The 27,817-nt window shown below is 36.0% G+C and overlaps 1 protein-coding gene across 1 annotated transcript in view; it reads left to right on the forward strand.

Annotated features, from left to right (window-relative positions):
* Positions 1-27,817, forward strand: part of ANKAR (ankyrin and armadillo repeat containing) — a 90,506-nt gene that overhangs the window by 61,210 nt on the left and 1,479 nt on the right. The window contains exons 13-23 of the mRNA XM_072612635.1: positions 1,239-1,407; positions 4,092-4,333; positions 4,688-4,841; positions 6,215-6,376; positions 13,432-13,538; positions 16,013-16,135; positions 22,240-22,398; positions 23,188-23,305; positions 24,005-24,114; positions 25,114-25,310; positions 27,360-27,406. Of these exons, the coding sequence (XP_072468736.1) occupies positions 1,239-1,407; positions 4,092-4,333; positions 4,688-4,841; positions 6,215-6,376; positions 13,432-13,538; positions 16,013-16,135; positions 22,240-22,398; positions 23,188-23,305; positions 24,005-24,114; positions 25,114-25,310; positions 27,360-27,406 (1,588 nt within the window). The remainder of the gene's footprint in view (positions 1-1,238; positions 1,408-4,091; positions 4,334-4,687; positions 4,842-6,214; positions 6,377-13,431; positions 13,539-16,012; positions 16,136-22,239; positions 22,399-23,187; positions 23,306-24,004; positions 24,115-25,113; positions 25,311-27,359; positions 27,407-27,817) is intronic.

A 27,817-nucleotide genomic window follows, 5' to 3' on the forward strand; every position in this document is an offset into this window, starting at 1 on the left:
ATTTCCTGATGCCAAATTTAAGCTGATAGTATTTCTGAGAGATGAATTCCAGAGGGCTGCAACAGGAGGTTTGCTTTGTTGTAGGAAGGAGCATAAAGAATCAGTTCAGGTGATAAAGGGTTCTTAAGGGACAGGGACTGGACCTGGGATTCATTGGGAAAGACTACAAATGTGAAATCTTTGCCAGGTCAGCACCTTAACCTGTAGTTTAAAATCTTGGAGAGATGCTTCCCTTAAAGATTTATAATTTTTCTTGGCTCATTCATATTTTGTAATTGATCAAATCAGGTCGGGCCATTCATTTTTTAAAAAATGGATTGAATTCATGATGTTTTGTGTTGCAGAGACAATATAGTTGCAGTTACTGTAACTGAGTCAGTATCTCCACTGGCAGGTATTTGTAAATGTAGTACCTCATTCTGTTGGTCTTTCATAATAATAGTAGCTATAGTGCTTGGGGCAGCTAGGTAGTGCAGTGGATAGAGCAACAGTGCAGGAGTCAGGAGGACCTGAGTTCAAATCTCACCTCAGACACTTGACACTCACTAGCTGTGTGACCTTGGATAAGTCACTTAACCTCAATTGCCTCTTTCTGATGAATATCTGGTCACTGGATACAGATGGCTCTGGAGGAGAAGTGAGGCTAGTGACCTGCACAGCACTCCCTCACTCAAAACAAAGTCAAGTGCAAGTCATGCCATTATTTCTGATGGCATGGTCTTCTTTGGCAACAAAGGATGAACACACACACACACACACACACACAGCTATAGTGCTTAAAGGTCTGCACTTCATATTTTCACTTGAACATGACAATAACCCTACTGTAGATATTATTATCCCCACTTTACAGATTGGAAACTGGGGCTCAGAGGAATTAAGGGAATTACCTGTGGTCACATAGCTAGTAAGTAGGATTTGAACCCAGGTCTTTTCTGACCATATTCATGCATGTTCTTTCCATTATGCCATGATGCCTTCTGCATTTTTGTTTCCCTTTTTGAAGTTAAGCAAAGTGTGAAACTTTTCTTAATTGAATAAAGATTAGCCTGAAATGAAACATACTCCACAATACAGACATGCCTATATATAAGAAATAATAAATTTCATTCCCTGATTTGTAGGTCCATACACACAATTAGTTAATAAACAGCATGAAAATATATAAATCTAATCCCAAGTGAAAAATTTACAGCTCAAATATAATTGCCAACTACAGGCCTTTTGTCTTGTTTTAGAATGGAATGGCTGCTCTGATAAGTCTCTTAAAGTCTGACAAAGAGAACCTCCTGGTGAATGTAATGAACTGTATGCGCGTATTATGTATAAGGCATGTGGAAAATCAGAGAGCTGTGAAAGAACACAAAGGCATAGCATATCTTATTTCCTTTCTGAGTTCAGAATCAGGTGAGCTTTCATTTCTGTGCAATAAAGGGATCAGATATCGCATTTTAGATAGTATGTTTCCGACTGGGGACTACTTGTCCTATCTGGGCAGATGTCTTGGATTTGCTCTATAATGGAATGTCTGGTTACCTTAAAATACATATTTGGATTTCTACAGCTGTTGAATTTCTAGGATAACTTTAGTGACAACATGCTCAACTATCCCAGGAGAGAGGAGGGCCATTGTCACTGGGTTCTTTGAAATCTTTTGAAGGTTTCAAAGCCCTGGATGTATATCTAGGAATTATACCTATTATAATAATTTTTGTGGTGTTAATATTCTATTGTTGCATTTGAAAATTAAGGTAACATGAGAGACAAGGTTCCAAGCATGATCATTTTGTTAGTTAGGCTAGCAGTACCCAATAATTGGGTCAATGGCCTCTCTCAATGACCAAAGACCCCAAGGTAGGGCTTGTTAGCCTTGGGAAGTAAAAGAGAACAAAGAACCCAGTTGGGTAGGTGGGGAAGACACTGTGATTGGTTAAAAGGTAGACAGCATCATGGGGGTGGGCACTACATGATTGGTTACATTGGTTACACTGGCTAGACGCACAAGGGGAGAGTAACCATCACTCTGACAATTAAGGAATCTTAATTATTGTATGGGACCTATCTGCATCTTGTAATCTTTGCTGGGAGATCAAAACTATCAGACTTGCAATATCCTTGGAAAAGATAAAAACTGCCCTAATTGTACAAGGGCAGGCAAGGACAGATGATGTATCTTTTGGGGATGGTAGCAAGTTAATCTGTGGGGCTTAAAGATAACAAACAAGTCCGGAAGTATCTGAGAGGCTACCAGTATGACAGATAACAACTTTTAATTACAATTTTAACTCAGAGAGAAAGCTAAATTACTGAGCTCAATTCAAGGAGATAGGGGGCTTAAGCAGATACAGAATCAATTACAATATGAAATCAATACAACATAGAATCAATTACAAAGTAGAATTAATTTGAATGTCTGCCTTGTTGATCTCATCTCTCATGGGTTTCATTATCTTCTCTTTGCAGATGACACTGAAACCTACATAATCCAGCCTTTATCACTCTCCTAAACTACAGCCCCACACCACTACTTTCCCTGTTGAACATTTTTTCAAACTCAATTATGTCCAAAATAGAATTTGTAATTTTCCCTTCTAAACATTCCCCTTGTCCACATGTCCCTATCTCATGGTGACTTAACCATCCTTCTATTTGTCTCATTTGACAACCCTTCCCTTTCCCTCAAAGCCCTGTCCAAGTCCCACCAAGTCTTGTTACAATGCTGTTCTACAGTAAGAATTTCTAGGTTTTAAGTAGATATCTCCTGAAGGGAAGAATTCTATTACTTTTCAATTTATTAAAAAAATTCAATTTTTTATTTTGTTAATAGTGCAGAATATAAATGAGTTTATAGAATGATATTTTACAAATTGCTTATTCTACTGAAAGCAAAGTAGATGCCTATCAATTGGGTAACTAGTTGTGCTACACAAATATAATTGAATATTACTGTGCTGTAAAAAATGATGAAAATAAAGAATACAGAGAAGCATGTGAAGACCTATATAAACAGATCCCTGGTACAATGGTATGTACCAGTCAACTTCCATAATATCTCTTGCATCTATTCCCTTCTCTCCTTTCATTGGACCACTATCCTACTTTATGTTTTCAGTACTTCTCATGTCCACTATTACAATAACTTACTGATCTCTAGGCCACCAGCCTTTCCTCTCTAATCCATCCTCTACACAAGCTGCCAGAATAAAATTCCTAAAGCACCACATAATTTTCATGTTTTAACAACTTATTATAGGATAATAAATTCAGACCTGGAATAGAACTTATCGGCTGTGTAGTTCACCTCTTCTTTTGCCAAGGAGAAAACCAAAGCTAAAGAGATTGACTAGTCCAAGATCACACAAGCAGCTGCAGAGCAAGACTTTGAACCTGCTTCTTCTGCCTCTAGACTCAGGGCTATTTCCACTGCACTGAGCTAGTCTCCCTGTTGCCTGGAGGATAAAATACAAATTCTCTGGCTTGGCAATAGAAAGCCTTGAATAAACTGGCTGGAATCTGCTTTCTCATATTACCTTACATTATTTCTTTTCTATGTTCCAGCCCAACTAGTCGATTTGCTCTTCCCCAAGTTCAGTGTTCCACCTCATGCCCCCATGCCTTTGACCTGACTTCCCTTTCACCTTTGAGAATCCTTAACTTCTTCAAGGCTTAGCTCTGGTGTCATCTCCTGTGGGAAGACTTTCCAGATCCGCCTAGTCCTTAGTGTTTTCTCCCTCTTCTAATTTTCTTATACTTATATAACATTTTACATGCAAACTATCAAATGTAACCCTGAGTATGTAAGCTCCTGGAGGGCAAGGGTTGCTTTTCATTTTTGTCTTTTTATCTCCATCATCTGGCACAATGCCTTGCATGTAGTATGTGCTTTACATATTCAAGTTTAATTGAATTGAATAGATGTGTGTGTGTGTGTGTGTGTATGTGTGTATGTCGGCAAACATCAACTTATAAGATGAATTCAACCCAGTATATCCAAAGACGGAATATATTTAAGGAGGAAATGCAATATTTTGATGTATCTTAATTTTAAAAAATATAAATATATTTTGGTGAGCTCCCTTGTTCCTTTAAAGATGTGTTGCAGGCTGTATCTTCGGCTGCAATTGCTGAAATTGCTCGTGGAAACACAGATGTGCAGGATGCTATGGCCAAGGAAGGTGCAATAATTCCTCTTGTAAAACTTTTTAAAGGAAAACAAATCAGTGTTCAAGTGAAAGGAGCTATGGCTGTAGAATCACTGGCAAGTCATAACTGTGCAATACAAAAAGAATTTCTAGAAAGATCATTAACTAGATACCTCTTAAAACTCTTGAAGGTAAATAATTTTATTACTTTTAATTTACCCAGAAAATAATTCAGTTCCTTTACTTTTCATAATTTAGTGTAGAATGTGAGCTTATAGAGTAAATATTTTTTTTTTATAAATTATACATTCTACCAGACACAAAGTAGATGCTTATCAATTGGGGAATGGCTCAACAAGTTTGTGTTACGCGAATATAATGGAATATTATTGTGCCATAAGAAATAAGAAAGTAATGAATAGAGATAAACATGTGAAGATTTATATGAATAGATATGTGGTACAATGGTATGTACAACATGGGCTGCTCAATATGTTCTTATTTAATGAATAATACTCTTCCCTGCCCCCCCCCCCCATTTTCAGGCATTTCAACTACATGTTAAGGAACAAGGGGCTACAGCATTATGGGCCTTGGCAGGGCAAACTTTGAAACAACAAAAATTTATGGCAGAACAGATTGGGTACAATTTTATAATCAACATGCTTTTGTCACCATCAGCTAAAATGCAGTATGTTGGTAAGTAACTTTTTTGGGGGAGAAGTGGTACATTTTGACACTTATAGATCTGTAATTTCATTGGGGTACTCTTTCTCCCAATTCAGATCACAATCCTTCCATTACTTAGTGAATGGGTTAAATTGTTGGGGCTAAAAAAATATTTTAGTCTCTCTGAAATTAGCTAAACTAAAAAATATACTTTGTTGTGAAGGCCCAACATAAAGCTTTGTCAACTTGGTGAAGTCAGTCAAAGCTTGTTCTAGGCTTGATGATCTCATGAATTCCTGTGGATTCAATTATAATCTCTCTGATAATCACCAGATCTATAAACTCAGATCTAAAACTCTCCTGATCTCCATTCTCTCATTACCAACTGACTTTTGGCCATCTTGAACTAGATGTCCCATAGGCATCTAAAACTCAATGTGTCCTAAACTGAACTAATTTTTCCCCCTATACCCCACCCCAAATCCTTCCCTCTTTCTAACTTCCTTATTACTGTTGAGGGCACCTCCAACCTCCAGTCATCCAGTGTCACTCTGAAACTATACTTGCACATTTACTTCACATAACCAATCTGTTGCCAAGCCTGGTTGTTTCTACCTCTGTAAGATGTCTCCTAAACGTCCACTGCTCCCCACTCACATAGAGGCCATCTGGCCCCTCATGCATGGGTTACTGTAATAGCTTTCCAACTGGTCTACCTGCCATATTTCCACACTCCAATCCATCCTCGTCTCATCTGCCAAAGTGATTGTCCTACAGTTTAAGTCCGACCATGTCACCCCCTCTACCCAGTAAACTTCCATAGTTCCCTATTACCACCCGGAACAAATACAGAATCCTCTGTTTGGCTTTTAAAAATCTTAACAGTTTGGCTTCTTTTAAACAATCCAATCTCTTAATGCTTCACTTCCCTCCATGGTCTGTGACCTAGTGACTCTGGTCTGCATATGCTATTCCATCTCATTGGCTGTCTCTCCATATCTGGAATGCTCTGCTTCTTCACCTCTACCTCCTGGTTTCCTTTAAGATTCGAATTAAATGTCACCTTCTCAGATCCCCCTCCCACTTCTAGTGTCTTCTTTTAAAGATTACTTTCCATTTGCTCTTTATATATCTTTTATATACAGTTATCTGAATGTTGCTTTTTCATTAGAATCTGAGCTCAGTGGTAGACAGCATGTTTCTCCCTTCCTTAGTATCCTTAGTGCTTAGTACAATGCTTGGCACGTAGGAAGCACTTAATACATGTTTATTGATTGATTGCTCTTCTGGCAAAACCTTTGGGAATCTGTGCTACGATGATGTATCACTTTTTAAAAAAAATATAAATTTGCAAAGTATTCACCAATACTTAAGAGATAATCCTTTTTCCTTTGTTCTATAAGGAGGTGAAGCAGTCATAGCTCTGAGCAAGGACAGTAAATTGCACCAAAACCAAATATGTGAAGGAAATGGTATTGCACCTTTGGTTCGACTACTAAGAATTGGCAAGATAGCTGTGGGCACACTTTTGAGTGTTATCAGAGCTGTGGGAACCATATGTATAGGTTTGTATGATCTTATATTTCTTAAAGATATGTAATTTTTAATAGAAGTAGGAAGTAATCTTTTGTCGTCTATTCTCATTTCCATAGCACTTGGCCAACTTAGGTCTTAAGCAGACTAATAATCTCCTGCTTCTCCAAAGATCATATTAAACCATGGCTTTCATATATCTCAGTCACTGGAGTGCTAATGGGCACCTGAGCCTGACTGTGCTTAGCATTACATTTTCTCAATAATTTCCACTTAAAAATGAGAGAATACAGAATTCCTATTTTGAATTCAATTTGTGGACTTCCCTTTGTGACTCATTTATATCAAGGTATAACTGTAACTGCATTTTCTCTTACAAATAGTTTGTAAAGTTACAAGCTCCTTTTCCATGCTTTGTAATTTTTTTTAGAGCATTCAATGAACACTACTTAATGATATTGAAACAAATTGGTATAAAATTAAAATAGAAAAAATAGATAATTTATTGCCACTCCTTCATTCTTTTACCTTTCTCCTTTACTAGGTTTTGGTGGATGCCATCAAACATGTCATTTGTTGAAGGTCATAGGTGTAAGTCAGCAGCATGTTGTTATTAATAATGCTGGGTCAGGGAGGAAGACACTTATTATTTAAGTGTGACATGAAGGCAAGGATAGTATTATGTGATACAAGGTGACAAACTACAAGGTAAATCATAATGTGACAGTCCTGGACGCCTATTAAAATGGGGTTAAGGCCCTCTCAATCTTTTTCTGGCTTCTTATTATGCTTAAAGCATGAGACATCCTAGATACGTGACCAGTATGTTATTACAGTACATATGCCAGTATTAACATTTATAGTGGATAAATAACAATTAATTCAATTTTGTGCTCCACTAGGGAGAGCAAAATTCTCATAACCTTCAGAGAAAAGCACTCCATGAGTTTACAAGGGGACAGGAGATTTATATCTCATATTCCCATGTTGCCAAATCAACTGAGATCTGCTTGGGAACTTTAGTTAGGATTACAACTATACTGGGTTTGGGAAGGGTGAAGTTACAATGATTCTGCCAATATAAATGGCTTCCTGTCTTCTTTACCTACTCCACTGTGTTCCTTTTCTATGTGACAGCTTTTGAGTTTATGGAAAAATCTTTGTTTAGTCACTGGGAACTGGGAGAGTTTCTATGTTGTCAGCCAAGCAATTCTCTAGAGAATTGGGCACGTTCAGTATTTCTTTCCCCTTGGAAATAAGGGAGTATATTAACATAAACAGGCAAGGAGACTGAAATTTGAGAGCCATATAAATATTCCTGATTGCCATAGAGCCCTCTAAGACCTGAAAGGAGGATGATATATTGGAAACAAAGATTGTAATATATGTTATTACTTACTGTTGACATATACATCTCTTTGTTTTATGTCTGGCTTAAAGTTAATAATCTGAGATCACCTAATACAGCTATATCTGACTATACTTATCAAGGGATTTCATATGATCTTAATTAACATAAGCACAAAAGACCACGCTTGCCAACAGTATTTGTTACTGTCATGGGGATTATCTTACACAGGATTTAAATGGAAGACAGACATTTTATACATACATTGTGAGGTCCTCTGAAGTTAGTATGGAGATGACAGCATGCTACCTGCATGAAGACTCAGAACATTACAGGGCTATTGTGACAAGATCTATAATTATTTCAGAAATAGGCTTATCAGAAGATTCATATGAACTGATGCAGAATAAAGGAACTAGAACCAGAAAAACAACACACACAGTCTACAACAATGTAAACCAGACAGTCAATTAGCATTTATTAAGTGATTACTGTGTGTCAGAGATTGCTTAGCACAAGGAATACAAAGAAAAGCAAAAGACAGCCCCTGCCCTCAAGAAACTCACAATCTAATGGGGGTGACAACAATCAATGTGTACAAATGGGTACAAACAAGCTATACACAGGATAAACAGGAAATAATCAGCAGAGGGAAAGCACTAGGATTAAGAGGGATTGGGAAGGTTTTCCTAAGGAAGGTGGGATTTTACTTGGGACTTGAAGGAAGCCAGGTAAGCCAGGAGGCAAAGATGAAGAGGGACAGTGTTCCAGGCATGGAAATCAGCCAGAGAAAATCCCCAGAACTGAGAGATGGAGTGTCTTGGTCAGTGTCACTGGATTGAGGAGTGCATGTGTGTGTGCGTGTGTGCGTGTGTGCGTGTGTATGTATGTGTGTGTGGGTGTTTAGGTGTAAGAACACTGGAAAAGCAGGGAGAAAAGAACTACAATATGAAGGGATTTGAACACCAAACATGGGATTTTTTATTTGATTATGCAGGAGATTAACAGGGAGTAACTAGAGTTAACTGAGTTAGGAGGCAACTAAATAACAAGACCTAAACGCAAGAATGACAAAAAGAAATTGGATGTTATATAATTATAATAACCAAGCTCAGGTCTAGAGAAGAGTGGAAACAATGTGTCTCCCTCCATTCTTTACAGAAATGAGGGACTATGGCTATGGAACATTGCTTGTATCATCAGAGATGGTTGATATATTGGCTGATTTTGCTGAATGTCTCATCCCCAGACCTTCTGTTTTATTCTTTATTATAAGGGATGGCTTGTTGGATAAGAAAGGGAGTTATAGATTCAGAAATAAAGATGATATAAGCCTAAAGGTATTATTAAAGTTTTAAAGCCTAAAAATCCATAAAAACTAAAGGGAAATGAAAAATGCTTATTGTCCAAACTATGACATTCAGTAGGATAACTAACACATTCAACTGTTGATACCAAAATTGTAACAAGGAAGAGAGAGGGCTGCATTGCATTTGGGAAAAAGTAAAGTGCTTTTGAGAATCCCAAGCACCAAAACTCAGCAGGAAGACACAGAGAGAAATTCCACTCGAAATAAATTTAGAATGTATAAAATATTTAGGAGTCCACTTATCTAGATGCACACAGAAACTACATGAATATAATTACTAAACACACTTTACAGAAATAGAACTAAAAAGTAGAGAAATATTAATTGCTAAGCCATGCCACTATAATAAAAATGATAATGCTATCTAAATTAACTCGTTTACTCAGTGCTAGATCGATCAATCAAATAACTAAAAGGTTACTTCTGAGAGAAAAAGAGCTAGAAAAAAAATAAAATTCATCTGGAGAAACAAAAGGTCAAGTGACTAGGGGAATAATTATTTCTAAATGAGAAGGTTGCAGGTCTAGCAGTGTTATATCTCACACTATGTTACAAAACAGTAATCATGCAACAATTTACATGTGGCTAAAAATGAGAAAGTTGATCAATGAAACATATTAAGTACACAACAGGCAAAAATTATAAAAGTTAACAAACAGTAGTATTGTGTTTGACAAATCCAAGTACTGCAGTTGCAGAGGTGAGGACCCATGATTAGAAAATGAGCAAACAACAACCAAAAAACCAAAAAAACTAGAAAATAGTCTGGCAAAAATTTGGTATAGAATGACATTTCAAATCCAATAACAATACACCTTTCAAATAGATACATGAGGGAGCTAGGTGGTATAGCTGACAAGAGTACCTGGTCCTGAAGTCAAGGGGATCTGAGACACTTTTTAGCTATAAGTCCTTGGGCAAGTCACTTACCTCTGATTGCCTCTAAAAAAACATAAACAAAAACCCAAATAGATACATGACCTAAAAAGTCATATTATAAACAAATCAAAGGAGCAAAGAAGAAAATATTTCTTACAATTATGGACAGGTAAAGAGCTCATAAGCAGAAAAATCATAGAGAGGACCACTTATATAAGATAAAATGGTCAGTTTTGAGTATGTAAAATTTTAAACATTTTTCACAAATAAGTCAATGCAGGTAAAACTAGAAGAGAATCAGTTAGCTTGAGAAAACTTTGTAGCAAATTTATCTGATAAAGGTTTCATTTCTAAGATCCATAAGGAGCTGATAAAAATATACTATAAGAATTACAGCCATTCTCTAACAGGTCAACGAATATGGACAACAATTTTTTAAGAAAACCAAGCTATCATCAGCCATATGGAAAAAACCCCCACTATTAATAAGAGAAATGCAAATTAATAGAACCCTAAGGTTCTACTGCATAGTTATTATACTGGCACAGATAACAAAAAAAGAAGTGACAATTGCTGGGATAGCTGCAAAATGATAAATAAGCTGGTGCATTGTTAGTGGAGCTGTGAATTCATTGAGCTACTCTAACAAGCATTTTAAAACTATGTCCCAAATATCACCAAACTGTGCATACCCTTTGACCCAGCATCAACAAATTTATAACCCAAAGAAATCAAAGACAGCAGAAAATTACACATGTGTAAAAATATTTATTAGCTAGTTTTCTTGCAGTAAAATGCTGGAAACATCAGGGAATGATTGAAAAAAATCATGGTATATGAATATAAAGGAATATTATTTCATTGTAAGAAATGACAAAAAAGATGGTTTTAAAGAAGTGTGGAAAAATTTGAACAAAAGGATACAGATGACGGGAGTAGAACCAGAAGAATGAATTATATAGCAACAATATTATATTTTTAAAAATTTAGAAATGACCAACAAGAACCAGTGATAAAGGCTGGTCCTGACAGAAGGGTGATGGACCAAGATGCAAAACGATACATATGGTTTTGAATAAGTGCAAATGTGCAGAACTTGTTTTGATTACGTTTGTTTCCATAATTCTGTTTTTCCCTTTTTGTTTGTGGTAGGAGTAAATCAATTAGTGACAGCATTGCCAAAAAATAAAGAAATTAAAGAGAATTGTTGAATCATCTTAAAAAGTACACAGAAGAGAAAAGATGGAAGTTTAGAGGGAAATACAGACAAGCAGAACTTTGAAAATAACATTAAATTTATGACATGCTTTAAAAAAAGCAAGCTATCTGTACATAATAGAGATTTATGGTTTTAAATATTAAAAAAAGAGATGCTCAGAGGGAGAAAAGAGTCATTCTAGAGATGAAAAAAAAAGAATTTTAAGCTCCTCCCTGATGCAAAGACCTATCTTTTCAATTTTCCCAGATATGTTGTATGTACAGGTGTGCTGGTGTGCTGGTGTCAGCTCCAACTTCCTTAGCTGATTGTTAAATTTTTCAGTGTAACACTGAATTTTCAGTGAAATTGGCAATTCCTAAACACCAAGGTTGGATTCATTGTTTTGAAAACTGTTTAGACTTAAGAAAATGTTAATAACACAAATCAAACTTAAAAGTTTGGGTGCATATTTTCTTCCTCCCAGAGAGCCCTGTTGTTAAACATTTACTAGTACACCCCTGTTTTACTCTATAAATATTGCTTAATCTCAACAGGACAAGAAGAGAAGGTTCAGGGAACAAGGTCACCAGACTGGAGGCCTGGTGACTAAGGGTTAACAATAATAGAACAGTAATAATGATGATTATTGATACTTATACAGTGCTTTATGTTTAGCAAAGTGCTTTAATCCATTATCTCATCTGAGCCTCAAAATATCCCCTTGAAAGTCCATTTATGGAATCAAAATTGTAGGTGAAGAAGAGGGTAAGGGCATAGACAGACAGAAACACTTCTAAGATGAAGCATATTAGGAAACAGGTATATCCTCAAGGAAACGTATGATTAAAAAAGGAGGTAGACCAGTTATGTGCTGAGAGAAAGGGTTAACAAGTGGAGAGACTGACACTGCTCCATTGGTACTCACAAAATATAAAACGACCTATAGGATAGTACATTGGGTAGATCATATGGGAAAGAATCACACAGGATAAGAGGGCATGTAGTATATGCCAATAGATGGAATATCCAAATGGATAAGATCAGAGTCATTAAAGCACTGATGTACAAACTGACAAATACTCTTCAGAAAAAAAAAACCTACCAAGAGAAAAACAGTATCAATGTATATTATGAATGTTACCATCAGAATGTTTCTCAGTGGAATTTTGATGACCTCTTTTAAATTAGTTAGTCAGGATTTAATTCTAGGGAGATGTGGAATTCTATGACAAATCTACCATTTCTACATTCACCTTTTTAAAATGTATATAATAGAAAAGACCAATAAGAAATATGGGTACAGAGTAATTACCATTCTGTGAAAGCTTCATTTAACTACATTTAAGCTTCTGGCTTTTGCCAGTGACTAGCATAATGCTTTGCACATACATCATAGTAGATACAGTAGCCAATATTATTGATTTGACTTTATCAGCTTTTGTGATCATGAAAAACAATTTTCCTGATAATTTTTCACTATTTAAAAATTCTTTGGGCCCATGAGTGCTTATAATTTAGCAAAGACAATTGCTTCCATTAGGCTTTCTGTCATATAGAGAGGGCCATTATTCTGGGATGAAGAGTTAGGATTTCATTACCTTGGGGGAGGCATATCCAAAGAGTGAGCCAATCTTTCATAAAGATAAGGTTTGCTAAAGAGTCTAGTACATAAAATGGAGGCTGGAGGCAACAATGATGAAAGAAAAAAAATCAAGAGAGTTAAGAGCAGGGCATAAAGATAAAAAGAGGAGCTTAAAAGGATTTTCAGTACTCTAGCTTTGAGAATAGCTCTTTATTCAGAGGATGGAGAAAAACACAAGTTTCTCATCCTTGGGGGTCTTCAAAAGCTGGATTGCCACTTTTCAGGTATGTTAGAGTGGAGATTCCTTTTGCGTATGGTTTGGACTAGTGACCTCCGAGGTTCTTTTCAATTCTCAGATTCTGTGATTCTTCAACATAATCAAAACTTGGGAAACATTATGAACCACAATTTTTGTTCTTCCCTCCCACCCCAATCCTCCAGTGTTTTTGTTTTCTTTCTTTTTTTGGTCTGTTTAATCAAGTGCAAATGAAATGGCTTTCACAGAGACACATTTAAGACTAACATCAAATTAGTGATGCTTTGGCAATTCCTTTCGTATGGAAGTTTTCTTTTCACAATGAAGCCAACAGAAATTATCTACCATCATCTAATGTTACCAGTGACAAGACAGGAATTTTGGTTTCTTTTTAGTATTAAGTTTTTATGCATTGGAAGGAACAGAATATCTCTTTGACATGTGGACTTTTACAGGTGTAGCCCACACCAGCAATGTAACTAGTCAGCAATATATTGTAGATGAACAAGCCTTCCCTGTACTTATTAACCTCCTGAGACATCATCCATCTCTTCAGATTAAGGTCTGTGTAAAGGATTTTAACATTTTCTTCTGATGTAAAAACATCTGGAATAGAACCTTCTGAGAATCTATTTTTGTTTGTGCAACTATAAAATTAAAAAATTCAACCAATTAATGATGCTTCTGGGGTTCTGATTATGTGCATTAAATAATGCTTCTACTACGTCAAATTTTTATTAAAATTTAATTTACTTCTCTGAAAAATTTCTTTTAGACATGATCAGAAATACTATATATACTCACAAATTTTCCTTTTTGTTTTGCTCTTATTTTACTGCTAAAACAGGAGACTAGGGAGGAAGGTGGAGGTTATGTGGTGACATTGCTTATACACTGGCAAATTCTGGAAGATTTTCAACATTATTTTCTGTTTCCTGGGCTGCCAGCTAGCAATCTCTAGTAGTGCAGTTTCAGAGTGAAGCATCTGAAGTAATGATATAAGTAGTAAATGAGCTGGAAATAGTTGACTTTTCCATTTACTTTCATCAAATAACCTTTAATTAACACAGTTTAGCTATTCAAATACCTGTAGCAAGTCTAGAAAACCAAGACTATTGCTCTGAACAATTCTATTCAAGGAAGAAATTATACAAAGGGGAAAAATATTTTCCTAAAACTGCAAGTAAAATGAGGAAATGATTATTTGTTCAAAGTTGAGGGGAAAACTTGAATAAATGTGGTGCTGTTTCACTTTGATAAACTGTACTTGTTATCAGAGGGAGTGTAATTACAGACTATGGAGCTACTTTCAATATTAGAGAAGCAGACAAAAGTTGATCTAGGAAACTTTGTAAGACTGTCATTTTCTTCTTCTCTTGTCTAATAAATTATTTAGGTTTTACTAACCTTTTCAAAGCCCATGCAAAAATCCCTATAATATGAAAAATTTGCAAGAGAAATATTTTCTCCTTTTACATTAGAAAACTCTTATTTCAGAGGAAATATTAAGCTCCACTTGCATACCAATGTATTTTAGTGATGCAGAATTAGCAATTTTCTATTTTTGTTTTTGCCAAAAGGGGAAAAACTAAACAGTTACAATAAAAGATAAATATTTTGTAAATTCATTTTGGATGCAATGTAGACATACCAATACAGCACAGGTTTAAGATGCAAAAATTTTAAAATGAAATCTTTTTTTAAACTAATTTTTTGTTACATTTTAAGTTCCAAACTGTTTTTCTCCTTCCCTCCCCATCCTGCACTAGAGAAGGCCAGCATTTGACATAGATATATATGTATATACATGTATGTTGTATATATATGCATTATGTATGTATCCACACACACACACACATATATGAAACCATACTATGGATACTTCTATTTAATAGTGCTAAAATAAAATCTTTCAAGGCACATACAAAAACCCATTAAGAATATGAAAAACATATAAGAGAAATATTTTCCCATTTTAAATGAAAAGACTTATTTCAGAGGAAATATTAAACTACACTTACCTACATACAAATGTATCTTAGTGATATAAAATTAGCAATTTTTCATTTTGTTTTTGCCAAAAGGGGGACAAACTAAATAGTTACAATAAAAAATAAATATTTTGCAAATAATTCATTTTGGATGCAATACAGATATACCAATAAGTACAGATTTAAGATGCAATAGTTTTAAAAGAAAATCTTTCAAAGAAATACAGCATAATGATACTACATTGATTTGTATCTTTCTTCTCCTGAAGTTCTCTAATCTAAATAGATGCTGTTCCAGAGCTTAGAATCTGATTAACAGAACTGCCAGATAGCAGATGCCAAAGGAGCTTCTGGGTCCCTCAGGAAGTAGTCTGGGAAGACATAGAATAGTTCTAGCTGTTCACTTGAGTAAACACTCATTTGCTATCCCCAGCTAATGGGGTAAAATATCTGTATTTTTGTTTCACCACTGCAAAATTTAATGACATTCAAAACAAAAATTTAATGGCACAGAGGAAAGGAAAAATCTCCACTCATTCATCTTTTTCATAGAGGAGATCAGGTGTAACATGAAACTGCCCTTGAATCTACTACTTAGAAAATAGAATAGTAGGTATTATATTTTGCATAAGTAAAAAATGACAATAATTACAACTAACATTTATATAGTGCTTACCATGTTCCAGGAGCTTTAAAATTATTATCTCATTTGATTCTCACAATAACCCCAGAAAGTAGGTGCTATTATTATCCCCATTTTACGGATGAAGAAATTGGGGCAAACAGAAGTTAAGTGTCTTCCCCAAGGTCACTTAGCCAGTAAGTATCTGAGGCTGGATTTGAACTGGATTTGAACTGACATTTATGTAGCTCTTTAGGATTTGCAAAGTGCTTTAAACACAGTAGCTCATTTAATCTAGATTACATTACTTTCTTGTGCCTTATAGACAATGGGCATCTTATAAATATTTTGATTGATGCACTTAATTCTTTGGATAAATTATTAGTAAATAATACATGAATATTTTTTAAACAACATGTTCAGGTTGAAGTGGCATGTGCCTTGGCTTGCATTGTCCTGAAGAATGATAAATTGCAAGATATATTGCAAGAAGAAGAAGGTTTTAAGTATGATGATGTCCTTTATCTTCTTCATTCATCAAATAAGGTACTTCAAAGATACTATTTTTTTTGTTTTTATTAACTTATTTTTAGTTTTCAACATTCACATCCATAAAACTGTGAGTTCTAAATTTTCTCACTTTCCCTTCCCTCCCCTCTCCCCAAGACGGAGTGCAATCTGATATAGGCTCTTACATATACATTCATATTAAACATATTTTCCCATCAGTCCTATTGTAAAGAAGAATTAGAACCAATGGGAGGAACCACAAGGAAGAAGAAACAAACAGAAAAAAAAATAAGAGCAAATAGCATGCTTTGCTCTGCATTCAGACTCCATAGCTCTTTTTCTAGATGTGGATAGCAGTTTCCATCATGAATCTTTTGGAGTTGTTGGAGAGAGCTAAGTTGACCAAAGTTAGTCATCAAACAATGTTGCTCTTACTGTGTACAATATTCTCTCGGTTCTGCTCACTTCACTCAGCATCAGTTCATATAGATCTTTCAAGGTTTTTCTGAAGTCCATCTGCTCATCATTTCTTATGGAACAATAGTATTCTATTACATTCATATATCACAACTTATTCAGCCATTTCCCAATTGATGGACATCCTCTCAATTTCCAATTCTTTGCCACCACAAAAAGAGCTACTATAAATATTTTTGTACATGTGGGTCCTTTTTACCATTTTCATGATCTCTTTGGTATACAGACCTAGAAGTGGTTCAAGACACTATTTTTATAAAATGTTTATACTCTATAATAGCCCCATAAAATAAACTATTAGAATTGGAAGGGAACTTACAGAAGTATGGTGCAATCCCCTCATTTTACAGTTGAGGTCCAAAAGAGTAAGGCTTGGGTCAGAATCTAGGTTTCCTAATTTCTCATCCTTTGTTCCTTGAAAAATTTAGATTGTAATTCATTTGTAAAGTACTTTTAAGGTATACAAAGCTTTTCTCACAATAACTTTTAGAGGTAGGCAGTACAAGTATTGTTCCCATTTCACAGATGAGAGAACTGAAAAACAGGGAGGCTGCAGGACTTGTCCAGAGTTACACAGTTAGAAAGGAGTTTTCAGTCTAATTCCAGTGCTAAGCCTCTGATGCAAATATAATTCTCAATGATTTTTCATGGCTGTTGGGTAATAACTATAATATGAAATTACCATGAAAGTTTCTTTAATAATACTTAAGGTCACCTTCCCATCCCCCTAAACTCTAAAACCATATAAACCTGAGTTAAGTTTATCAGAACCTGTAGTAGTTCAGATTTATAATCATCATCAATTTCCTTGGTGAGGCTAATTCATAACCCCTCTCTGTCTTAGTAAGAAGTTTCGTGAATTGCTAGGGCTCCCCAAAATTGATATTCAATTTTTCATATTGTTGGCTTGGTGGCCAACCACCAATGACTTGGTGGCTCATCTGAAGATATGCCTCTGTGACCTTGGCTAGGCAGGTCAAAAGATGATTATCAGGAGACTTGAAACCTTTCCAGCTTCTGGGGACCTGCTGGAACTTACTGACACAACCTTTATAATCTCAGAGTCACCTCTGTAAGACTAGGCACTGGAATGAGCCTTTAATGGGGGATGATGTAAAATTATCATGTGTTACCTCTGGCTTTAACTTTAGCTCCCTTGAAATTTGGAGAAGGGGTAAAATAAGTATTAAAAGAAAAATCTCCATTGAATGATTTACTTTTGTCACACCTCTGCCACACCATAATACTTGATAACTGGAATAATTTCTATAGCCCTTTCTATCATCTCCAGATTTATCCTAGTGTTGCTAGGCAGCCAGACTCACTAACTATGTCTGGTCTTATTTTGGAAGGTTTTGTTGTGAGCATTTAGATCTTTACCCCAACTTGAATATAGTAAATCAATAATTCTTTTCATACAAACCACACACACACACACACACACACACACACACACACACACATCCTCCAGATTTAGACTGGGAATAGTTAGTCATGTTCTTCCTTAACCACCAGGGTAGGTCTGGTGATCACAGGGACTCTGGGGTAGTTTCTGGATATGAGGTTTTGTGGTGGTTGTCGGTTAATAAAGGAAACAATTTAGCTCTATAACATGGTCTAATGGTTAAAGAAGTCAACAATTCAATAAGAATTTATTAAGCCCTTACTATGTATCAGCCACTATGTTAAGTCCTGGGAATACAAACACAAGCAAAAGGAGAGTCCCTGCCCTTAAGAAGTCCCCTTTCTAATGCGAGAAGAGAACATATAAAAGCGACATGAAAAGTGTGAGGGATGTGGCAGGAAGGAGAAAAAGAACCTGCTTTTGGGGTATGGGGAAGGAAATCTGGAGAGTGTGACAGGAGCAGAGAAAGGAGTAACTGTGACTAACTTGGGCACACTGCTTAAAGAGGAGGTTCTGAGAGGTACCAATCAATTAAATGAAGTGAGCACAGTGAACTTCTAGGGTGAGAAAGCTGCTATGGATGCAGGGAAAGTGTGTAGAGTCAGGAGGAGAGCCCCGAAAGGAGTGAAGCAATGTCCAGAAAAATTTCAGTGATAGCAATCAATCAATAAACATTTATAAAGTGGCTACTATGTGCTGGGCACTGAGCTAAACCCTGAGGATTTAAAGAGAGGCATAAGATAGCCCCTGCCCTCAAGGAGCTTACAATCTAATGGAGGGACACAAGTAAATAATTACGTACAAACTATATACAACAGAAATAAGAAATCATTATCAAAAGTAGTGGTCTCAATACTGCTGCTCATAAAAAGACAAGGCATTCAGAACAGAGAAGCCGATTTGAAGTGAAAAACTGGTTAAGATGGTATCTGGGGCTGGATTTGAATTTCTAAATCATAGCTCAAAATACCTTGGCCAGTGATGGAATGCAACTAACAAGAACTAGTGAGAAGTTATTTATCTAGAGATCTGAAAAATCAAATCAAAAGTTTAAACTTAAAAGAGGAAGTGGGAGCATACTGTTTATGCATGTCCACCAAGAAGGACACCATGAGAAGAAGTCCCAATGTTGGAAGAAGGGCAAGAGAGGAACACTGAGATTCATAGGAGACAATATTAAAAAAAAAAAGGGAATCCATAGTAGAACCCATGGTCTCATATTTATAGATGCAAATACACAAAGTATGAGGAAATAAACAAGAGGAAGTAGAGAGCCCAATTCAAAGAGGCAAATCTAAGCTTATAATTGTTGAGACTGGTGGGACATGATGACTAGTGTATGACTTTGGAAGGATTTATCTTATTCACAATAAAAAGGATAGATTAACGATTTTTTTTTGGGTGGAGTGGGAATGGCAGGAAAGGAGGAAGAGTACTATTACACAATAAATAAGTAATATTTATTCATGTGAGGAAATCAAGGAATCAGAGGAGGAAGGATGTTTGGATAAAGATCAACGGAGGCAAAAACAGAAACAAAATTGTCATTGTAGTAGACTATAAAACAGTTGGACAGAAAGGGAAAACAGATGAAGAATTTAGGAAACACATCACAAGCTTAGTACAAAGGCATGAGAGAGTAGTAATGGGGAACTTCAATGACCCAGACTTCTACTTGAGTTGTTGGGTGGAAATAATAGGACCCCTGGAGGAAGATGAAAACTTTCTCTTAAAATCTGTGGTGAAGGAGAGGTATAGAATGCACTGAAGATTTGCAGAAAGTAGATTTCAAAGGGTTCAAAAGGAAGGATAACTGGTGACCAGTGGACTAAAATTCTATAAGGGTGTCAGGGCAGGACAGATGGGAAGTTCTTGAGAAGGAAATTCAGAAGACAAAAAGAAAAACAATTTCATTTGGAAGGAAAAAGGGAATTGTCTGAAGGGATTGATATAGAAACACAGGTAAGGTAGTTGCTCAACTGTTATTTTGCTTATATTCTTTCAAGGAGAAAGATCTTTGGACTGGAAAGAACAGAACAAAAATGATTGTATCAGAGTTAATACACAAGATAAGAAGTGGGAAGAGGCTACTAGCTGTCCTTGATGAGTTCAAGCCATTGACCTAGCTATTCTTAAGTATTAAGTCCTTATCAGGTCCTCAAAGGATCATGGCAAATGAAAGATGTCCTAGAACAGGGGTTCTTAACCATTTTGGGGGGTCATGGACCACTGTGGAAGTCTGATGAAGTTGATGGACACCAAATTATAAAATAAATCAATTATATTGAATATAACCATAAAAGTATTTTTTAAAAACACAAGTTGGTATATGCCAGGTTAGGAATTCCTACACTAGAGGATGGAAAAAGAGCTGATATTATCGTTATTTCAAAAAGAGTGAAGAGAACAGAAGCTGAAAACTAGGGGCCAGTAAGCTGGATTTCAGTCTTTGTAAAAATCCTAGAACATGATGTTACAGGGAAGTTTAGTAAATATCTAAAAAAATGGAGGAGTGATGACATAGAACAGTCCAAGTCAAATTAATCTATGTTCCTTTTTAGATAGGTTTACTAGATTTTAAGATATCCAATGAAAACAAAAATATTTAGAAATATTTCTGACATGTTCAAAGGAATACTGTAGATTTGTTCAATAAGATTTTAGCAAAGCATTTTTATAGAGTCTCATGTTATTTATGTTGAAAAGATGATGACATGTGGGCTAGTTAAGAGTTCAGCTAAGTAGATTTGGGACTGATGGAATGATCAGACCGAAAGAGCCATCATAAATAGCTCAATGTCAACTTAGCAGAGGTCTTCCATGGAATGCTGTTGCAAACTGTGCTTGGTAACCCTATGCTGCTTAACACTTTACTCAATAACTTGAAAACAAAGGCATAAGTAAGATGCTTATCAAACTTGCAGATGGCACAAAACTGAAAGGCACAGATAATATAATAAAACATTAGACTAAATTTAATAAGAAAATTCAGTAGGGAGAAATACAAAGTCTTATATTTGTCTTCAAAAAGTGGATTTCACAAATCCAAGATCTGGCCAGAGGGGTAAGGAGGTGACATAGGAGTAAACAGTCATACATCTCAAAAAAGATCTCATGGTTTTAGTGGGCACCAAGTTTAACGGGACTCAACAGCATGTTACATCAGCCAAGAAAATTAAGGCAATCATTAGCTTGAGAGGCATTAGCCCAGGACCAGCCTGCCCTCCTCCTCAGGCAACATTTCAAGTTCTGTGCTGACTTCTAGGTTCCACATTACTAGAAAGACCATTGATAAGCTGAAGAGATTCCAAAAGAGGGTGACTAAGGGGGTAAGAAGACTCAAGTTCATGTTATGTGATGACTGGTTGAAGAAACTGAAGATGCTTAGGGCCATCATGTGGATGAAGTATTAGACTTCTGCTTGGCCTCAAAGGACAAAACCAGGAGCAATGGGTGATAACTCTAATGAGGCAAATTTATAGGCTTGAAATCAGGAAAAATCTTTCTAACTATCAATAAATCAATAATATTTGTTAAGCACCTACTATGGTACTGTATTAAGTACTAAGAATTAGAGAAAGTCCTAAGTAAAAAGGGACCACCCCAAAGGTAATGGGTTGTCCCTCTGGAAGTCTTTAAGCAATAGCTGGATAACCACCTGTAAGGTAGGTTGTAGAGGAGATTCTTGGTCACAGATGGAAATGTTGGAAGAGAACTGTAATGTCCCTGCCAACTGTGGGCTTCTGTGAAATAACATTGCTAAAATGAATAGTATATGTTGAAATGAAGAATTTCAATGGGATCACAGAGCCCTCTACTATCATCAAAGTCTATCTTTTGTACTAGTTCTACACCAACTGGGTTTCATTAACATAAAAGGATTCTGGTGCACCTGCACCAATGTAGACTGCAACTTGTCTAACTTTGAAGGACATTGTAATGGATAGAGAGAGCTGTCCTGAGAGCCAGAAGAAGATCTGGGTTCAAATCCCACATGTGATACACACTGGTTATGTGACCCTGGCCAAGTCATGGCCTCTCAGTGCTCTAGGAAACTCTATAAAGGCTGTAAGTTGTAGAGGTGATGACCTGTATTGGTAGAAGGAGTTTCTTCATACCAAAGTTCTGTATATCAGTGAAATCTTAAATCCAATCTCTATCCGTAGTTTAGTTTAGTGTCTAGTTTATGAATTAAATGTTGCATATTTTACTAATTTGTGGAAAATAATGACCTAAAAGATATTTTTTTTATTTCTAGGATATTTGCTTAAGAGCAGGCTATGCAATTGCGCTTTTTGCATTCAATAATCGATATCAACAGTACCTAATACTGGAGAGTGGAGCAATTACAATATCTATTTTTGAACCTTTTCTAAAATCAGATATTGAGACTGATAAGGCAATGGCAGCATTTCAGGTATAGAAGAAGATTAGAGTTCCTAAATCAGTAAATATTTAAATTTAGCACAATATAGCAAATAATTTGAAAAACCTTCCCCAAAATTTTGATGTGTAAAATTTGCATTTGCCTTGCCCATTACTCTTTGTTTTCCCTGAAAACCCCATGTCACAAACAGGCAGATTTGCTAGCAACAAATTAAGCATAGTTACACACACACACACACACACACACACACACACACACACACACAACACAAGCATGATGTTAATACAAAACCAATAAACATTCTAAGAAAAAAAGATAGAACACGCATCCATTGTTATACACATAACATAATATAGTTTCATGCAAAGCATACATTGCATAGGTGCTAAGCACTAATGTTATTATTGTCTATTGAAACTAAAGTTTCATTGGGAACATGTCAAATTAATCTGATCAGTAGCCAGATAGCCCCTGCTCATCTATGACTTGCTAACCTACCTACCCTTAAACTCTTCTCATAATCTTTTATTCCATGCCCTGTGGGAAATAACTGTAGCCAGCATAACTGTTTCTACTTCCTCTCCAAGTTTCACATTAATTCTCATGATTGTGAGAAGGAACAGATTTACTCCTACAGAGGTAGCAGTGATCCCAAAATGAGTAGAGGATCTAGTTACTGTAACCTCCCAACTTTTTCCTTACACTTCCCTACCTAGTAGGAGAAAATAAAGTCTAAATGAAGAAAGCTTTTTTTAGTTCTAGGTATTTCCTGCAGTTCCTACTCCAGAGAACAAACCTGATGTCATGCTTTATTTTCAGATAATTGTGTTAGCCAAAGTCATTGTAGATGTGGACCATATTACTTTGTCTGCAAGAGGAATTACTATTTTAGTTGATCTTCTGTATTCATGTAAGACAGATACTCTGGTCTTAACAGGTAAGGAATTAATAAAAGAAATACATAAAAAAACCATTTTCACTAATTATTTTATAGTAATAGGTGGTAATTAAGTGATAATGAGTAATTCTCTGAATAATGGTTTGGGGCTTAAGTTCCTATGAACCTATCTCCTCCAGTGGATTGTGAGCTCCTAGAGAGCTGGGATTGTCCTTTCTTTTTTTTGTATCCTCAGAGTTTACTAGAGTGCCTAGCACATAGTAGGTGCTGAATAAATGTTTGACTGACTGACCTGTAGAGAGGGATGCCTTAGAGAGACTTCTAATAGTAGGAGAATTCTGGAAAAACACAAGTAATAAATATAACCACTCTGTTATTGTGTTTCAATTATTTTCCTAAGATACAGAATCATGTGTTTTTTCCCCTAAATAAGATGACAGTACTCTCTATCATTATGAGAGCAAACATTTTGAGTTTTTCCATTTGGGGTGGACAGATCTGCACCAAGACCCATTTTCAACAATACACATGTATGAGTTGTCTGGTCACATTTAATAGTATATTCCATAGCCACATAGCTTTCTTCAATCCTTTCTAGCTGAAAGTTCTCCCTACTCTGATTTTTCAAACAATTTCATCTGTATTGCTTTATTAAACATTTACATTTAATTTGTTTTATGCAAAAAGTAATACCTTTACATATACTTTTGTGTAACAATTTTATCTGTTGATTTATAGGAAATTTGATAGCTAGTTTGACTCATACCAGAGCTGGTATTACAGAAGCCTTTACCACACTAAGGACAATTCAAAGGCTTTGCTACCACTTGTACTCAGAAAAAGAAGAGGTAAAACAGAAAACTTCACCCTACCTAAAGTAATATAAGGAAGGTGTAATTTTTCCTTTTATCATTTCCCTGTTAGTAGCTTCATAATTTTGGTTCATAAATCATAAACTTTGATTCACTGTAACAGTTTAAAGATAGAAGGATTTTTTTTAGCTCTATTTACTTCTCATCTTTTATTCCTCTCATCCATGATTGTTTATATGGCCACCTACAAGTTAATAGCCATTAACTTAATTTTTAAATCAAAGTACAACTCCAAAATTAATAGAATTTATTAGCAAGAAATTGGTCATTCTTTAATTTTTTTTTGTCAGATTTTTATTTTTCCTTCTTATCACCTTTGGTAAAAAGGACAAAAAAGTTCTAATAAAAAATTCAGTCATTTTTAGCAGTCATACATAAGGTATAATAAAATGATTTATTTGGGTTAGATTATCAAAAGCCCCCAAAACACCACAAACTAACAGAAACATTAGTTGGCTACTGTTGTACACAGGTGAGGAGTGGTATGCCAGCTATGGTATTGGTTTGGTGCTAAATGCTCTCCCACTACCCTCTTGTGAGTAAGAGCAACAGGGCCTCAGTTAGAAATAGCAGTCTTTATACCATTATGGAATGAACTCCTGTGCAAAGTCCTGAAACATATATATGCTAAGCTCTGCTTCACATGCAGTGTGGCTGATTTTTACAGACAATTACGGGATTGTCTTCTGTAATTTCCTAACCTTTCTATCCCTATATTCTTCCTCTGCTGACCTTTGGGAAATATGGCAAGCACCACTGTAATGTGTGAAATATATTGCCCTCTCTACACATTGCAATGGTGCTTACAGATATCATTCTTTAATGATTCTGTTGTAGAAAGACACATATCTACCATTTAAAAAAATGTATTGGGTTGATTCCTATTAAATATTTGATGAGGTACACGGAAAATTTGAAATAAATAAAAAAAGGAAATCAGCAACCAAGAAGGAAATGTTTCTTTCTGTTTTTTAGGTTCGTATATCCTGTGCCTGTGCTCTTGGCTACTTAACTTACAATGCAAATGCTTTTCGACACCTGTTAAAGGAATGCAGGAATAAGCCTAATCAGTTTGTTCGTTTAATGAATAACATCAGCAAAGATGCAAGTATTAGCCCAGAGTTTGTAAAGGAATTTCAAAGGCAAAAAAGAGTTGGGCTGCCTTCTATAAGGTACCGTGCATTTTTCTGAAATTATGTTAATGAAGTTATATTTAAGTAGCTTCTTTTTAGAGTTACATTTACATAGATGACTTGATGAGACTTCTAGATGTCCAGTCTGAGAGGCAATGTCAGGTGGTGAACCTAAAAACCTACCTTTGGGGGCCTAGCATTATAAATATTAATTTTCAGTGAACCAGTGATACATGTAGTTAACAGAGATTTTTGAATGAAGAAATGCTAGACAAGCACAATTCACTGTAAAAGGTTATTGCTAGGCATATGGCACCAAACTCCACTAATTGGTTCTATGAAAAGCTATTATGCAATAAATAGCATTTAAGTCATGAGTTCCACTGGAATATTATAAATGACATTCATTTGTGAGTAGTTAAAAGTCAGATTATAAAAGCTTAAATTAGGTTTTCACAGAAACCTTAAGTTTTAGCTTTAAAATGGCAATACCAAATACCCATCTCCCTACTTCTTCCTTCCTTTCCACCAGAAATCCTAAAAGTTTCTTACCAGGTATGTGGGGCATGGGTGAGTTGCTCCATATATGCCTCTATATATAGTAAGCCTTCATGTTAAAGGGGTGGAAGTAGGCTATCAGGTTCTCCGACAATCTTCTCATATTTCCACAAGTTCATAATTTCCTTCTCCACCTCATGATCAATCAACTAACCAATCATCATTTATTAAGAGCCCGCTATGTTCCAGGAAACATGTGCCATGTGAAACATGGATAGTCTACCAGCGCCATGTCAGGAAACTGAATTGTTTACATTTGAACTGTCTTAGGAAGATTCTGAGGATCACCTGGCAGAATAAGGTACCAAATACTAAAGTCCTTGCTCAAACTAAACTGCCAAGCATTCAAACTATGCTTCAGAGCACACAACTCCAATGGGTTGGCCATATTGTTTGAATGCAAAATATACGCTTGCCAAAAAGACTATTTTATGGAGAACTCACATGGGGCAGGTGATCACATGGTGGTCAGAAGAAGTGATACAAGGACACTCTCAAGGTCTCTCTCAAGAACTTTGGATTTGACTGTGCAACATGGGAGACACTGGCACAGGACTGCTCAGCATGGCATGCCCACATCAGAGAGGATGCTGTGCTCTATGAGCAAAGTAGAATTGAGACAGCACAAAGTAAACGTAGGATGTGCAAATTTGTAGTATCTACCTCAAATATTCACACAGACTATCTGTGCCCAACCTGTGGTAGAGCATTCTGAGGTCATATTGGTCTGATCAGCCGCAGTCAGACACACTGAAATTTCACTTCATGATGGTGATGTCATTTTGGTCCTCTTTGAGAAAGAAGGACAACAACCAGCTATGTGCCAGGAACTGTGCTAAAGCCCTGAGGCACTGTCTTAATCTAAGACTAAGTAGCAACAAAGACTGACAACCTATTCTCTCCAGGTTTAGTTTTTCTGGAAATGTAAATGGTATAGGCCCATTTGGGGTTGGAGAGGGCAGGAGGTATGGAGGTGAGGGTCTTCCTAGTGACTACTCTGGTTGCCTTGGCTCTATTCAGTAACTCTTTCCTAACTGGACTGAGTTTTAAAGGCTCACAGGCAGATTATTCCTCAATCTCAACCAGTAGGAAAAGAGACTTAATATCCCTGGGGATTAGTTGCAATCACTGGGCAACAGAGAGGTGCCATGTTGTGGGAGAACTCAGTTATAATTCATCAATGATGTTAATGTGTGTAGATATAACTGTACAACTCAGAAGTATCAAAAGCAAGCTAAATCTGGAAGGCTGAATCAGAGCATTAGTGACCACATGTGAAATATGTCATCTTTAAAAAAAAATATTTTATAGAGTGTAAGTATTTATGATGGTTCTATGGATCAACTCACCATCCCAGTGACTTTCCAGACATTCCCTTTCCTGGCTACCTCTCCCATATATATGCTGATTTCCTCCTTCAGAACATAAATTCTTTGAGGGCAGCAAATACAGTCCCTGTATTTATATTCTCAATGTTCAACACAGAATAAGCACTTAATAAATACATTCTGTTTCTTATTTCCTTTTCAGTCTAGAGATAAATGGAGGTCCATCTGTAATTCCTATCTTTAAAAAAGGTAATGTTTTTCTTCTGATAAAATTTTTGGTTAGTTAAAACTGGATTAATTATTCTCTTTGTGGACACAAAGGTACTAAAAATAATAACTAACTCTTTGCCCTCATGCATTCTCCAATTAAGTCAAATGTGTGCTTGGTATAAAAGAATGATTTGTCCCTTAGGTACCACTAAGCTATGAAGATCCTGACCAGGCAGATTCATGTGATGTTAGAACACTAAAGGATTTTTTCCCAGGGGATGAAGTAGTGGTAGAGAGAATCAATGTGATTACCTTTTATTTCACAAGAGGCAGCATAATACAGAAAGATAATCTCTGAACCTCTCTTCCAAAAATTCTCTTATCTCCATTTAAACGTCAAATGTATTTTCTGTCTAAACAACAACCCTGTCACCTCCCCTCCCATACAAC

The sequence above is a fragment of the Notamacropus eugenii genome, chromosome 5 (genome assembly GCF_028372415.1).
Source record: "Notamacropus eugenii isolate mMacEug1 chromosome 5, mMacEug1.pri_v2, whole genome shotgun sequence".
Taxonomy (NCBI): Eukaryota; Metazoa; Chordata; class Mammalia; order Diprotodontia; family Macropodidae; genus Notamacropus; species Notamacropus eugenii.